Source organism: Desmodus rotundus, chromosome 8 (assembly GCF_022682495.2).
Source record: "Desmodus rotundus isolate HL8 chromosome 8, HLdesRot8A.1, whole genome shotgun sequence".
In the NCBI taxonomy this organism is placed as follows: domain Eukaryota; kingdom Metazoa; phylum Chordata; class Mammalia; order Chiroptera; family Phyllostomidae; genus Desmodus; species Desmodus rotundus.
Genome location: NC_071394.1, coordinates 111,804,187 through 111,821,302, shown reverse-complemented (window position 1 = coordinate 111,821,302; position 17,116 = coordinate 111,804,187). Strand labels below are relative to the sequence as shown.

At 42.0% G+C, this 17,116-nt stretch overlaps 1 protein-coding gene across 2 annotated transcripts in view; it reads right to left on the bottom strand.

Annotated features, from left to right (window-relative positions):
- The window catches only part of KAT2B (lysine acetyltransferase 2B), a 93,138-nt gene that overhangs the window by 28,189 nt on the left and 47,833 nt on the right, over positions 1 to 17,116 (bottom strand). For both annotated transcript variants that reach the window (XM_024565806.3, XM_053929699.2), the window contains exons 4-7: positions 16,269 to 16,361; positions 14,734 to 14,915; positions 7,888 to 8,079; positions 3,137 to 3,243 (exon numbers count right to left, since the gene is read on the bottom strand). In XM_024565806.3, the coding sequence (XP_024421574.2) occupies positions 3,137 to 3,243; positions 7,888 to 8,079; positions 14,734 to 14,915; positions 16,269 to 16,361 (574 nt within the window). The remainder of the gene's footprint in view (positions 1 to 3,136; positions 3,244 to 7,887; positions 8,080 to 14,733; positions 14,916 to 16,268; positions 16,362 to 17,116) is intronic.

Here is a 17,116-nt window from a genome sequence, read left to right as displayed (position 1 = left end):
GCTTTGCTAGTGTGCGGCTGATCTGTAGCTGACGAGGTGAGAGTGCATGAAGGACACAGACAATTTCAGTGACACTGGTCACATATACAACACAGTACAGCAGGGCGGGCAGATGTCCAGGGAGAACGTTCACCTAAGTTTCAATGCAGCCACATTCAGTGTGCAGAGGACATTCCCAGCAGCCAAGAAAGTGATGCAGTAAGTAACCCAAGCCACAGAGAGATTCCAGGCCACAGCACTGCTAACTGAGTAATAGCAGTCTGCATGAAAGACTCAGAATATACTCAAGTGCCAGGCTATACGGTTTTCCTTGCAGCACACAGGCCTCCTGAATTTCAAAGTACACTGGAGTGAGTCTACACAAAGAGGTAGCTCTGGTGATTCTGAAGACATCTGAGTACCTTGCACAACTGCAGAGCCATCATTATGAATGTCATTTATCACAGTTGCACAGATGTGCAGACATGCCTATTAAGTCGATGATTGCACTCTTCTTTCCCCAAAGAGAACACACTGCAATTATGGAACAGGAGAAGAGCCTGTTTCCGATGGCTCCAGGTAATACTGAGAGTACCATCCAGCTGAACTGGGTTACAACCTTAACCACAGAATAAACATGCAGTTCCCAGAGGGACAGTGATGACCTCGGCCTTCTCCATTCTGTGCCATGACAGGTAATTTGCTGAAGCAGAACAGACTGGGAAGCATTTTGAGCAGGCAAGGGTCAGGGGGACTTTTGAACAGGGAGGGTCTCTCCAGAAGACCCCCCAGAGAAGAACTAAGTGGACCATGCTGAATAGCTTCGGTGCCCCGCTGCTGGAAGGAGGAAACTGTGCCCTTCACTCATTCCCTCTGCTAGCACTTGCCTGTACATTTGCAATGCACAGTGAAGCAGCGCAATATAGCGGTTACAGCTCTGGCTCATAATTCAATATACAGTGTTCAGGAATTAGACAAACCCTGGTGTAAAACCCACTTCCATCACTTAACAAGACCTGGTCTTGGGCAACTCTCCCCTATAACTAAGGGGGATGAAACAGCAACTTCCCAGGCTTTGTGTTAAAGCTTAAAGACATGAAGCATACTTCATAGGCAAGCACTTAATGGAAGTATCAGTTATTATCATTGTGACAAAACTGGGTCTCTGACCAGTTAGGAGTCACACTCATAGGAGAGAGAAGACACCCATAAACAATGGGCCTAGGATAACATGAGGGAAGTGTGGTATGATCCAGCAGTTCTCAAGTATTGCTGCATATCAGAATCACCTGGGAGTTTTTAAAACATCCAGGCCACACCCTAGGCAAATTACATCGCACGCTCTTGGGAAGGGACTCAGAAATTAACATTATTTTAAACCATCATGGGCGATGCCACTGTGCAGCCAAGTTTGAGAACCAAGGGGAGGATCCAGTCAAGGCTCTGTGGAAGTAAGGAAGAAAGGGGGTCCAGTGTTGGCCAGAAGGCACGGGAAGGATTAGGGAGGAGTCTGTGGGAGAAACGCCATCTGAAAGCTAGCAGAATCAGGACAAAGATAAAGTGAACATCACAGAGACACAAAGGCATATGCCCAGTCACCACAGAAAACACACCCAGTGAACTCGGGTTTGGAGGAAGCAAGCCAGATGCACAGACAGACCCAAAAGCTCTACAGGTCTGGGGTCAGAAACACATGCAGTGATATTCTATGACCCAAGGTTAAAAAAATAAACACAAACCTGATTTTGGTAACAAGAATGCAAACAAAAAGGGTTTGATCCAAAACAAAATACCTCATTCCTTAAGTATTCTGCTTTGTAGGAGTTTAATTGTATTTACACCCAAACTTGGGCTCTACGTGAAAAAAAAAAATCCTTAAACACCTTCTCGAATGCATTGTGCTGCGTAAAAGGAGCCATACTGAAAAAGCTATGTACCTTCTAGAAAAGGCAAACAACAATAAGAACTGTAAAGAAAATAGAACAAATTGTGGTAGCCAGTGCTGAGGGTATGGCAACGAAAGAACTACACAGGGTGCAACAGAACTTTTCAGGGCTATGCAACTCTTCTAGACTTTGATGGTAGTGGTGGTTACACAGTAATGTGTGTTTGTCAAAAATCACAGAACCGTATACTAAAAAGGGTCACTTGTATTTCATGTAAAATTCTTTTCAGGAAAAAAAAAGCAATAAAATTATCTTTCCTGGAAGCAATACCCACAAGCCCCCCTATTACACATTGACCTAGAGCTACTAAAAGCTCTAAGATCAAAATTCTGCATTCTGCCCTGGCTGGTGAGGCTCAGTGGATTGAGCTCCAGCCTGCAAATCGAAAGGTAGCCGGTTTGATTGCCGGTCAGGGCACATGCCTGGGTTGCAAGTCAGGTCCCCAGATGGGGGCACATGGGCAGCAGCCAATCAATTTTTCTCTCACACATCAACATTTCTCTCCCTCTCCTTCTCCATCGCTTCCCCTCTCTCTAAAAAAAAATAAATAAATAAAATCTTTTTAAAAAATTTCTGCACTCTGTCTTTCCCATTGGCCACATAGAAATGACTGTTTTGGCATCTCTCAATTCTCCTAGTATCCAAGGCAAAAATCCAGATCCTCTGTCTGGAATCAGTGTGACTCCACAAATCACATGTCTTCCATCCTCACAAAATTGCCAGGTGATGCCACTGGCTGACTCAAAGCAATGGCAAGGATGTCCTGGCCCCGCTGGGAAGTTTGTCGTATCCTGAGACTCAAGATTGCTGTCTTCCACTCACCATCCTATCATTATACACGATGGTAACTTGATAGACAAAACAGACATCATGGATGCAGAAACCAGACTGAAACTTGATTCCTGGGCATATCAGGCCATTGATGAAGACCGTAAGTGTCTTTAAAGACAGCCAGGAATGGACTACAGAGCTGAACTGCCTGGTAGTTTACACCTCCTATAAAATTGTAATGTGCAAGCTAAGCAAACCCAAGAGTAGGAGCAGTGATTGTTTGAACTGATTTGCACCTGCTCTTCTCAGTAACAGAGGTGCAGATGCAAAATGTGCTGGCTCCAGTCTTCAATTTCTTGATGAAAAACACAAATAAATGCAGAGTGAACTGCAAGTAACACTTGATGGTTGTTCTCTGATTGATGCAAAAAGAAATTTACCTGTTTGGATTCCTAGCTGGCTGGTTCTGGAAGAGGCTGATAGGAAGTCCTGATCCCAGATGGGAGAGTTTTGACTATAAACTTCTTCTTCTAACATGGACAGAAACCTGGACACAAGAGCAAAAGCAATAGTAAGACCCAAAACTAACGTACTGCCAGAGAAACGGAAGCCCTCACCATCTGTGGCAATCGCCTGAACATCAGCATCTCGCATTCGACTCAGAGACATGCTAGTTAATTATGACTCAAATGATTTAGCTGAGTAGCCCTGGAATGTTCAGAGAAATGCAATTCTAGAAATTTATTTTCTTTTGACTCCGCATAGACTGACAACAGACTGCACAGAGCATTACACCGGTGGAAATGCAGATTCCAGTCCTCCAGGCAGCTGTCATTACTGGAAGAGAAGCTGCTAACCTTCACCGAGTGCTTGCCATGTGCCGGCACTGTTCTCATGACTCACTGAATCCTCACATCAACCCAGTGAGTTACACACTTTATTTTCCTTATCCCCCACACACATAGCTCTTACTCTAACTTACTTGATCTTCATAACCTTACGGATGAAAAAACTTACGGCAGAGAGAGGTTAAATAACTGGTACCAGGTCCCACAACTAGTAAATTCAGGACCAAGATTGAGCCACCGGTTAATTACTAAGTTCTATGGCCTGTTGTGTGTAAACCCAATGGACCTCAAGTTCTAGGGGCCCAAAGAAATTACCTGGAGACCTTGCTTGAAATGCAGTTACCCAACTTCACCTAGGCGTACTGAATCTGAGTCTGGGGGAAGAGGCCTTGGGGGCTAAATTTTGGTGAGTGCCTTGGACAATTCTTATGTACACCAAAACTGAAGAACTATGGTTAAAATGCCAACACAAATCTATACCTCCGGTACTGGAATATTTTCCTGCAAGCCACTTTTAAGGCACATTAATTCTAGGGGAAGACTAAAGAATACTGGCTAAGAGACTGGGCTCTAGAATTCATTTACAAAGCTCACCACTTATTTGTATGATTTTGAAACAAGTTCTTAACTTTCCTCTTTCCCAGTCTCCTCTTTTATAAAAAGGAAATATCAACAGTAATTCCTGCATAGGTGGCCGGGAGGGATAAGCTAATGTACGTGCCTAAAATGGTGCCTGACCCCTAGCATGTGCTTCATTCATTCATTCATTCACTTATTCATTCAACAAATATCGATTGTTGAATAGTCCAGACACTGAGTTAGGTGCTGGAAGGACAGGGTAAACTAAACAACCACTTGCCCTCATGGAGTTTACAGATAATGATATAATAAAGGTTAGCTATTACAAGCCATCTATATCCCCTCTCTGAAAGTGTAAAACCCAAAAGCCTTTAAAAAAAGATTTCCCATAACCTATTTGGCAACAGAAACTGACCTTAACATACATAAGACTACTTGTAGTCTTTATAATTATGAATGGATTTAATTTAGGAGAATTAACCCCACCCCTGGAGCTAATATATGGCACATGTGTTATACTGACTACCTTTATAACATGTTTAAATTTTTGTATTGTAAAATATATCTAGTACCAAGGGTTTGGATAACTGATCAAAGACTTGTTATCATCAGCATCATCACTATTACTAAAAATACTACTATTCTTCTCATTTATCAATGCCTGTGAGGTTTTAGATGGTTTCAGGGGCGAGAGGAGTTGGTTTCTCGGAAGTAAAAACAGATGGGAAAAGGTTCTGGGAGTTCTGACTTGCTGCTCATAGAAGACTTAAAAATAAGATCCATTTGAGTGAATACCTAACCTCACTTGATAGAGTCATTCATGCTTTATAGATACCACAGGAGTCCCTTCTTCTTGCTAAGCACACCACCATTAAGACATGTTTTAAAACTCGTTGGCATGTGTCCTACCAAACACAGAATGACAGACAGCAATAGGAGCTAAAATCCTTCCAAAGACCACATGCTGATCTTGCCGATGAGAGGCTGCCCCCTTTTCCTGAGCAGACCTGCCCTCCCCTTACACAGCGCTCAAGATTTTCCCAGCTGCCCTTCATCACAGAGCTGAATTGCCTTTCCTTTCCTAGACTCCTTTTTTGTTAGTAATTACATGGTCAGAATGCTCTTCACAAAGCGGGGCACAGACCCGCCAAAAAAAATGCCATTAGCAATTTAGAAAAATAATTCTGTGTGTGTTATATATATATACACATATGTAGTTATTTCATAATAATAAAGAACGGTCTCATATAATGACACAAGAGTGTGCTTATTTTATAAACACAGGATACAAATTTGTATGAAGAACAAAAGAACACAATACATGTAGAATATATACAAATATCTGAAAGCACTAAAGGTAGGGCTGTGGCTAGTGTTCTGCTTCTTAATCAGATTTTCATCAACATGTACATTTATCACCCTTAGAATGAAATACAGATACTAAACTTCTTTTAACAATAACCTGGTAAGCAGGTAGATGGGGGAAAGACACAAGTTAAAGCCGTGTGGGCAATGCGTGAAGAGGAGCCAGGTAAGGAGCAAGGCCCTGAAAATGCCTCTGAGAACCAGTGACCTGCCCTGGGGGTATGGGGTTGGGGGGGGGGGGGCACAGCTCTGGCTTGGTGACAGCACTTAAGACTCAACCTCAGGCTTCAACACATGTGTGATTCTGCTGCCAAACCTGGTGGTACAAATCCCTAATAACCTCAAATGTTGTCCTAGTCCATGAAAAGAGATTTAAAAAGAGAAGTGGGTGGTAATTTTACCCTACCATTAGTAAAAGAGAAGAAAAAGCAGCACTGATTAGCTCAACAGCACAAGCACGCCAGAACCATGGGTTGAAGGAACAAACCGCCCTATAATTAGCAAATATCTGCAAGAAGCGAAATACATTTGCTATGGGGAAAAAATTGTCACTATGCAACGTAATTAAAATTTTTCTTTAAGCACCATCAAAGGTGTGGGGGAGTCCTCTTTTCCTCTTTGTCCCGTGGCTTAGAGACCAAATGACAACTATAATCTGAAAACATAAAATGCTGCTTATGTGGCAAATGCAATAGACAGTGGTAAGAAAATTGCTTTAATCTCTAAGGAAAGGAGCTCAGACTAGTTAAAAGGCAGCCACTGAAACAGACGAGCATGCCCAGAGTTCATAACGCATTTAGGGGTAACATCCAAACTGCCATTTAAGTGCTTCTAAATCTTCCCCCCTGGAGGGAGACAAATTGCTCACGTCCTGTCTCAGTCTCAGCTGCCAGTTTTCTCAGGAAAATGCTGAAAATCAGGATGCTAGGACTTACGAGCGAATATTGGATGTTCACTGAAATCTCATCAGATATACCCATGGCATCCTTCACCTTTCTTTACCTAAGGCTTATCAGGGTTTGAATTGAGCAACAAAAGGAATTTTCATTCAATTTCTACCTGAAAATCATTTTTGTTGTTGTTTTGGACCTAACTTATTTTTTTTTAAGAGAGAGGGGAAGGGAGGGAGAAAGAGAGGGAGAGAAACATCGATGTGAGAGCAACATCAATCAGTTGCCTCTCGTAAACATCCTGACCAGGGACTGAACCTGCAACCCAGGTATGTGTCCTGACTGAGAATCAAACTGGTGACCTTTTGCTATGTGGGAAGATGCCCAACCCACTGAGCCACACCAATCAGGGCGTGGACCCAGCTTTTTTTAAAAAAATTAAAATTGTCATTCTTAAAGACACAAACTGGGTAATCCAGTAATAGTAACTTAATAATAAAAACCTAGTTTTACAACTAAAACAGGGCTCCCTCTGTCTTTGGTCAAAGGATATAATACCTTCTCTCTTAAATTCTATTTACGATTTACACCAGCAAGCCTAGAAAGCCTTTTTAGATTTCAGCGACTACCTCCCCTACCCAGCCCTGCTCTAGGCAGGATGACACCCACAAAACAAACTGTCTCATTCGTGTTTTGCTGTCACTGCTCCATGACAAGTCATCCACTGCACATTCGCCCCCTGTCACCAGCAGCCAGCCTCTTAGCTTAGATACCCAGCTCTCAGATAGGAAAATGCATTTCCATAGCCAACAGTGCAACATTGCAACTTCCTGTTCTCTTTGACACATGGCCCTCATTGAAAAAATATTTAAATGATTATTTATATACTGGAGCTCTGGCAGGGGTAAGAAACGAGGTGCACAAGTATGTACATTCTACAAGAAACCTAGCATTGAGGTATAAAGAGCACTGTGAAGAAGGCCCCTCTCTTCCTGTCCAGCTCCGCTCTTGGGGTCTGGTTTACACAGAGTGAGGGGGCTGGCCCACTGCAGCTGAGGCCGGAGCGATTCACTAGTCTTAGAAAGGGTTGGAGGTCTAGGATGGAAAAAACCAACCACTTGAGTTCTCTTGCACCACTTCTGAGTAGATGGAAACTGCTTCTGCACACTCCCCCCCCTCCCATCCCCCTCTAGCTTCCTGGCAGCTGAATACACAAAACAAAGCACCACCCATTCTATGAAGCTCAGAGACAATGACACCCAGGTGGGATGAGGTGGGGCTAAGGGAGCTAGGACCGCAGTCAGCACATATTCAAGCTAAGAATACATGGACTGTGCAGTCCCCAGGAGGACTCTCGGAGGGGGCTGAGAAGGAGGTGGTCCCTTTGTCCCTCTTCCCTGAATGCTTTTCCTAGCATTCCTGATCTTGTTATTGTTTCAGGCTTTGGCCCGTGTTTATCGATTTCAAGCTCCCAGACGAAAACAAAGACTTGCAAGACCACTCCCTTACTTTGGGAAATGGGTGAGGATTAGAGTTCGTTTCTCAAGTGGCAGTTTGTCTTTTTCCTGTCTCGCTTGTTCCAGGAGTTGCCGTCTCATAACAGTGAAGACGGAGCGAAGCAGTGTTCTCCCAAACACCTGGGTGGTTTCATACCGAGGTAGACTGTCACAGAACTGGGGCACGTTGCAGTAACACAGCCACCTGTGACAAGAGGAGACAAGCACGGTCAATATCTCTTAAACCCCCAGACCATCTGAAATATTTAATTATCTCATACTATTAACCAGAGCAGGAGAAATTGGAGCTGCAACGACAAACAATAGTCTCACTACCAGCTAGTGAGACTTGTGAATTAGACCGGCTCGCCCTTGTACAACCACTTGGGTCCAACTTTATGAAATCCTTCCATGCTCCAGCGTCCTGCAGTGATTCCTGCAGTCAGAGAGCCCAGGAACAAATCTCTGCTCTGTCACTTAGCTGGGCTGCCTGACTTTGGAAATTGGATGATGCTCTTAAGTCTCCATTTCCTTACCTATAAAATGGGCAGGAAAGTGCGTACAGCAATTAAGTGTTTCTGGCACATAAATAGTAGTTTAAATTTAAAGAAAAAGACATTAAAGAGGAAGCTTTTGTGAAAGCATTAGAATTTCACCATCGAGTCCTCTGAGAAAAATGTAAGGTTTCTTTAAAATGCCTACACAGCACCTAACATACCCCTGAAGCTTTGGTGGGAAGATAAAGATCTTCAACGCTCTTTAAAACTCAGTCACAAAATGCAGGAAGTAATAAGCTTCCACCATCTGTTGCTTAGGTACATCTTCAGGACTCAGACGTGAAGTCAAAATTAGGCTCCAGCATTGCACAAGGCTGGAGGATGGCCCAAGGCCCTGAGGGACACCAGGGGCTTTCTTGAGATCTGACCACGGTTCTGGGGTTCACTGGCTATGGATGGTAGGGCATGTGATTTGGAAAGCTGGTTCAGTCCAGGAAAGCTCTTCAAAAAATCAGCCCTCTTTCTTGTTGGTCTCCCAGAGCTACGAAGTCTCCTTCCCAGGACGGAGCAACAGGAATGTACCCTGAGGGTCACAGAGGGCAGCACCAGACGAGGGCAGGGTCAGAAGCTTCCGTGCACAGATCCTTATTCCTTGGTAGCAGACCTAAACATCCTCTTCCAAGTCAGGCCTGCTTTCTAAAAACTGAAACCTAGCCTCGCTGTGTGTCTTCCAGACCTCCTTTAGAGTGGGCGGAAGGGCTCTGATGTGCCCAAGCAGCTGTGGGAAGCTCCTCGGGAGCTCTCAGCCCTTCAGTAAGGAGTAGAATAATATGGATTTACTGGTGCTTATTAGCGTTTTTCCTTACTCTGTATTACTTCATATTTCCTGTGTGTTGGTGTGTGTGTGTGGTTTTTCATCTTTAGGAAACAAAACTTTCCTAAAGTACTACTCCATCTGCCTAGATTCCAAACTAACCTTAAAACTCTGCTACCATTTCGACTCTTGACTCAACTTTTCTGTCTTATATTTATACTCAAATGTCATTTTATGATTGCAGCACCAAAATGGGGATCTTAAGTGTTGTGTTGTACCTTGTCAAGTCGGAAACAGTGATCTTTAGGAAGTGCGTTTATTTTCTTAATTCATAGCGCACTGCACATAGATATTAATCACCGCCAAGGCTGATCATTTCTGGATGTTAGTCAGTCTGTGGCCCCCTAATGAGGTTAGAAGCATATTATGAAACTACAAATGTTAAGAGTTAAACAGTCACAAACTTTAATAATGTGAAGTTCAGTTTTATGAGGCTTAGGCTCTCACAAGGCTATTTGAAAGACTTAGTATTAAAATATGTCCAAGCTCCTGCAAGGGAAGATTTAAGGGTTTGAGGATTCAGACCAGTACTGTCCAATCAAGCTGTCTGTGATGAGATTGTTCTCCACCTGTGCTGATACAGTAGCCACCAGCCACAGGTAAACACTGAGCACTTCTAATGTGGTTAGTACACTAAGAAGCTTAATTTTTAGTGTTATTTAATTTTAATCGATTTTAAATTTACTTTTAAATGGACACAATATGAAATATTTTTCTATTAAACACTATTGTTCTGGTAGGTCTCTATTTAGCTTCAACTACGTAAAATTTAGTGAATGAATTGAGATGTGCTGTAAGTATAAAATACACACTGGATTTAGAAGACTTAGTAGGAAAAAAATACACCATTAATAATTTTTCATATTACACAGTGAAATAATATTTTTATATAGTGGGTAAAATAAAACATGAAAATGAATGTCCTGTGTTTATTCACTTTTTAAAATACAGCTACTAGAAAATTTTAAATTAGCCCTGGCTGGTGTGGCTCAGTGGACTGAGCACCAGCCTTGAGAACAGAAAGGTCACTGGTTCAATTCCCCATCAGGGCACATGCCTGGGTTGCGGGCCAGGTCCCCAGTTGGACGTGTGTGAGAGGCAACCGATCGATGTATCTCTCACACATGAATATTTCTCTCCCTCTCTTTCTCCCTTCCTTTGCCTCTCTAAAAATAAATAAATAAAATCCTTTTTTTAAAAAAGAAAAATTTTAAATTACATGTGTGGTTCACATTATGTATCTATCGGGCTGCTGATTTCCAAAGCGCATTTCCATCCGTGGAAGGGTCACAGATGCCTGCGACTCTCCTTACGAAAGATGTTACTTCTGCTACAGCAAAGGTAGGTTATAAGCATTATCATAAAATCATAAGATGTTACCCAAAAGTACTTACTAGGTCATTTAATCTTCGCAGGATAAGAGGGAGGCAGCCTAGATTATCATCCAGAAAAAAATTTCCAATAATAGGTTTCCATTCATTTCCTTGAGAATTATTTTATTGAACTCAATTGACACTTTTTAGTTTAGTTTTGTTTTTACTTCCAAGATCAATCTTACTTTATAAAGAAGTTTGATAAGATAAAGGGACTGAGTCAAAGTGTGGCATTTTGGTGCTGTTTTAATACCTGACGGGGGGCACTGCACACAGTGAGACGGAAATGGGAATGTGTGTGCCCCATCTCTGCACACGCACTCCTCCAAAGACTTAACTGTAGAGAAGGATTTGGCCTAGGTGACTGGTTTCAGGTCTCCTGAAAAGAAGTGAAAGGCTAGCTCATTCATTTTTGCATGCTAATAGCGATGGCATGTGCTGCTCTTTACTGATTGTTCAAATAACTCAGATTTTTTACAGCACCGTGATCATTTGCAACCACCTCGCTTTCTTTAAAGCATGAACAGAACTGGGGAGCTTGAGGCCAGCAGACCAGGTCTTCCTCCTTACTGGCTAGACTCCTTACAGTCCTAAGGGTTTCACAGGATTGAAATGACCTCTCCTAGTTAGGCTGAACTACAGGCTACTTACTATGAGAGTTCAGACTAGAAGCTAGGTCTCCCATCCCCTAGTCCACTGTTCTTTCTGTGCTTGCTGATAGACTGCCCTAGGCTTACACGGCTAGTTATGAACACTCAGGAAGCATGGTGGCTGGCCATACTCCACAGAACAATGCTTACCTAAAATCGTTTCATCAAAATCAACTTAGTTACATCTAACTTTGCCTGTAGTCTTACAAAACATCTCCCCAATATCAAGGTGACATTAACTTTCAGAAGTTCTGCACATCTCAGCATCAAAGACAACTTATTTCCCACTTCCCTTTAGCAGATTCTGTTGGTCAGATGTATTTTATAACATATCATATTCCTCTAACACTTTATTTTCAGGTTATTTCTTCATAGAATTATATTAGTGCACCATCATGAAATTCACGGAATTTCAAAAATTTGTGCAGGTTTTTTTTTTTAAACAATGGTGATATCTGGGGAATATATCTAATGTATATTTGATATGTACCTGTATCAATAATCAATTGTAAGTGTATCAATTTAACATTGATGTCAAATATTTTTATATATATATCTTTCCTTCACTCAGAACAGAGAGTACAGGTAATTTAAGCAGTTCTACTGTTCAATTTTTTTTTTTTGGATCAGTCTCCAAGAGTTAGCTCTGTAACGAACAAACCATTTTCTGAGTCCACTCTTTTCCTCAGAGAACCCCATCTCACCCCATTTGCACGGCGATGCGAGCTCCAGGTTCAGCCCCTCTGTTCCAATCGCCACAATTGCTGTAAATTATATCCTGAGCCAGCGTTACCGGCCCTGAGGCTCACTTACACATCAAGATAAAGTCCAGAGTGCCTGCAGCCTGTAATATTACCCATTTTTTAGAAGATCAGTATCAGCGAGACACCCTGTCACAGTGGTGCGTGGTTATTGAAATTCCCAAGTAGTCACGGCAGTGAGGTTTTACCCTGAAACCATCATCCTCATGATTTTCACAGGTTGTTTCTACTTCCCTTTTTTCATCACCACAGTGTGATGGGGGGGGAAGCAGAGGAAGGGGAGTCTACCTTCACTCCCTTATGTATTATTCACAGAGGCTCTTGGTCTACATTCCACCTAGAAATCAGCAGGTTTCAGAACTCAACGGGGCCTATTCATTTCAGCCTCTGAGCGGGTTTCTCTTCATCACTGGCCAACTCCCCTCCTCTGCCGTCAACTGTTGGCGCAGGCTGCTGGGCTGAAGAGGACTCTGCTGCTGCCTTTCCCCGTGTTACCTTAGTTTCTAAAGTGATGTTCCGACAAGTACGCTCTCGGTGCACTTATTCAGAGCTACATGCTCCAGCTTAAGAGTCCCATGTTGGCAGCAACTGAGCTTTCGGCGACAACATGTGTGGGAGGAAACTGATGACTAGCGTCTTCCCAGCACCAGTTCTGTGCACCAGACACTCTGCACAAAACCACCTCACGGAACACTCACCACACGTGTGAGACTTGGACAGAGGAAGACACTGAAGGTCCAGGAGGTGAAAGGACTGGTCTAAAGTGCACAGAACCAGGAAGGAACAGGGCCACAGTTCAAACCCATCGCTCACTTCAAAGCTTATTTCTAGTTTTACTACTCCCTAAGTATCTGTAAGTTCCACCCATTTCTTGGTAAGTCCTAAGTGCTAATAGTATTTTTATTCTGCTTTCTAAAACACTGTACTATCTTCCGTGCTACGTCACATTTCATTCTTCCTCTTGATGAAACGATTTTCCCTGCTAAGAATGGCAAATACTTCCAGGGCTTTCACAAACATCCGGCTTTGTCCACTGGTCACAGATGGGGTTAGAGGATATTTATTTTTGAGAGATTGATCTCAACTCATTTCAAGCAACAATTACAACAATACAGAAATTGTGGTTCATGTAAAACTCTTGAAATGGAGGTGTAGAAATGAAGATATAACTTAAAAATGGATTCTGATGAAATCTGTCATTCCTCAAAAAGTCAATAATTAAGAGAAATGCTTTATAACTCAAATTGTATCTACTACAAAAGGAGGGAGGAGAGGGAAAAGAGGTAGTTCTCATGAAATCAGGCCAGTGATCAGGAAGGAAAGCTCACCTTAAACTATACCCATTCCTACACGTCATTACATGCTATTACAGAAAATAACCTGGAGACGAGTGGTCCTTACAGGCCATCAAAAATCACTCTTTACTCTAAATCAGAAATATAGATATATGCTCATAATATTCCCTGAAGCAAGTTCGCTGTGCCCACAAAATCTACAGGGAAAAGTATAAAAAGGTGAATAGAATGGATAATCCAAGTCCCTTTCTTACTTGAATGAAAACAAATATAGGTCATTCTATTTTGTATAGCCCATGTTTAAGATTTTTAAGGCAGTTTTATTATTTTTCAGTTCATAAGAAATAAAAATAAATTCCCACTTCAGAAAAAACATGTACAATCCAAGAGTCTTCAGAGTTTGATGCCCACCAACAAGGAAATGGTTAGGTAAATTGTGATACATCAACTCAACGAACTGGAATGTAACTAGTAAAATGATACAATGTTAAATGGACAGACAAAAAGGATGCAAATTCTGTATTTTCTTTCATTCTAACCAATGTCAAATATTTGCTTAACAGAGCAAAGGCTGGAAGACAATATATACAACGACATTAGTTCTGTCATGGCTGGGACTAGGGTGATCTTTCCTTCTCTAAAAAAAAATTCTTTAGCCCTGGCTCGTGTGGCTCAGTGGATGAGCGCTGGCCTGTGAACAGACTGGTCGCCGGTGCAGTTCCCAGTCAGGGCACATGCCTGGTTTGTGGGCCAGGCCCCCAGTTGGGGGTGTGTGAGAAGCAACCAATTGATCCCACATCCATGTTTCTCTCTCTCTCTTCCTCCCTCCCTTCCCCTCTCTCTAAAAAATAAATAAAACCTCTTTTAAAAATTATTATATTCATGGTCATTGCATTTTTCAAATGAGATCTTTGTGTAAGAAGTACACAGTTATAGTATTGTTATCTAGATCAGCGATGTTCAATAGGAATATCATGCAAGCCATGTGCAATTTAAAATTTTCCACTAGTCACATCAAAGAATGAAAAGAAACAGATAAAATTAACGTATTTTAGTTCATTCAATATACCTAAACTATTACCATTTTAAAATGTAACCAACAGAAGAAACTATTAATGAAATTTCACATTCTTTTTTCTAGCCACATTTTTCAGGCACTCAGTAACCCCCTGTGACTAGCAACTATCATTGGGAAGTACAGCTCTACGGTTCGCATCCCTCACCCCCCAAAACATCACGATAGGAATGAAAAGTGGAAGTCTGGAGACTTAAATGACACAGATGTTCTTTCTGAACTGACGGTGTGACCATGAGAACCGGACAACCCTTGCTTGCGGAGACAAGGAGCAATTCTGTGTCTGCGACGTGCTCTATGGGGCCCAAAGGAAAAGCACTGGTCACCTGATTACCTTGTGTAGTTCTCTTTGTATCCAGAAATATCGTCGTTGGGAGATCGCAGTCTTCGCTGAGACGGGGCCTCCAGATGCCAATAGTTGATACGGTTGAGGAACATTTTGGCCAACTCCATTATTGTCTGCCTTTCTTTGGGTGGCAGGTGACTAAACTTGTACTGTACAAAGTTATTCACACCCTTAAAAGGAAGAAAGGCAATTTATTCACACAGCTTTGGAATCACACCAATTCTGAACACCCACACAAGACAGCAGCATTGGTGGATTCTTAGCAAAGGAACAGACATTTCCCTAGTCACAAGAATCTCTTCCTTTTCCCTGTTAGAGAGCAGGAATGCCAAGAGGGCATCCACTGTGCCTCAAATCACAGCAAATGAAAAGTGACAGGAGAGAGAGACTGTGAGTTGCAATTCCATGCCTGCCGCAAGCCTGACAGGTTAAAAAGAGAATCAAAATCACAGACTGAAAAGGTCAAAGCCCCTTAAACAATAAAATATGACTACTTTGCCGAATAATTCCTGCTGTACTATCAACACAATAACCCACATATAATGAGGCTCTTGGATAAATACTATGTTTTTACATTACCAAAATTTTAATGAAAAGACTACTAGTATACTTTCCATTGCACCTAAACTCCACTAGAGTTGAAGCTCTTTACTGTCACTCGGTTTCAGCAAGCTTATCCCCCCCAAAACAAATCCTTTTCAAAATTATGAGCTTTGTCAAAATCTGTGCATTAATTTAATCTGTCTACAGAACAGTCCCATCTAACCTAATGTCAAATTTAAAAATAAACCAACAATGAATTCTTCTTTAATAGAGTTTGGAAACAAAATTTCTTCTACTGAAAACGGACTGATAAAAATACATTTACTTGTAAGGGCTGTGATATCATGTCTTCTGTAATCATCCTCATCAAGAAATGCAGTCGACAGTACGAGATTTATTCAGCCAAACAACAAGAGGCTAAAAAGTGATGCTGATGAGAGAGACTGACAACACCTAACAGAAAAAGTCTGCACATGTCAACAGATTCCTCGCGTAAATCGACTTCTTTCCAGGAATCATACTATAGCAGGAAGTCAATTTCTGGACTCGAAAATCTCATTTCTTTTTTGCTTGGCTTGCTGGGCTTATGGTTTTTTCACATTGCTACTGAATTCCCTCATATCAACAAGCGTTTTCAGGCAATTCCAAGCAAAAGGATAAAAGACTTAATTTTTAAATATGAACACCAAGAAAAAGCACATTTCGTATATTTTTACAAATTACATGTTCTAGTCAATTTTTTCCTTCCCCAAATACACAGTGATTTCTGAGTATACAGCAACCCTAAAAGACAAAAGCTAGGCTATTTATTAAATTAAGCATTCACTTCTGAGCCAAAGGGTCCAGGATAATTTCTGCAGACTAGGAGCATCTCTAAGGTAGGAATGGAGGATAGAAAAAAACATGTAAAAGGAAGATTAAAAGGTTTGTTCAGCCTTAAAGCAATTAAAAAGGGGGGGACTTCTCTTCTTTCTTTTTACCTGTTCAATACTAGGTTTTTCAAATGGGGGTTTCTTCTCCAAAGAGCCTTCAACCACAGGTTTTCCTCTTTGTAAAATAGACTTTCTCAAGAGCTGCAAAGAAATCATTTTTAAAAATCAATCAAAACTTCTCTCTCTCTCCCTCTCCCTCTCTCTCACTCACACACACACACAGAGCCTTTGAAGGAGTCACCATATTCTATGTATCTCAACTACATGTAAACAAAGCCTTAAATCATAAAACGGGTTGACTACCAGGTAACCCAAGTTTGCACACACCCATGACCGGAGCTATGAGGAACATGACACCTTTGACACTCTGGGCAGCCTAGGGCAGCAGGGGCCACCACACACCTGTATCCTACACACTGTCCTCCCCCCCACTCTTTGTTTCTGGCCTTCCACTGACCCAGGGGTCTGGTGTATGCCATGCAAACTTTGCACACTCCCATCTAGAACACCGCAGGTGTGCTAAATAACACCAGGGAGGGTCTTGTCTAAGCCCCTGAAGGGCCAAGGTCCATTTTGCACAAATGAGGTGGTGGGGGAGCAGGCGGGGGCTGTCTGCGGCAGCTGTATATCACAGTCATAATCCCAGGGCCCAAGCTCTTTGGAAGGAATTTTGCAGGGCTCTCAACTGGCAACTTTCACTGTTGCGGTCTTTTTTCATTTCCTCTCCACCCACAGAATGCAGGCCAAGTGTTCTGGCATCTCAATACCCACAAAACAAAACGCTGCTCTAATCCCTGCCATTGGAATTCCAAGCCCTCAAAGAGCAAATATCAGAGAGAAAAGGGAACAGAGAGCCACTAATCAAGACCTAATTTGAAAATAAATTTAGTATTAAA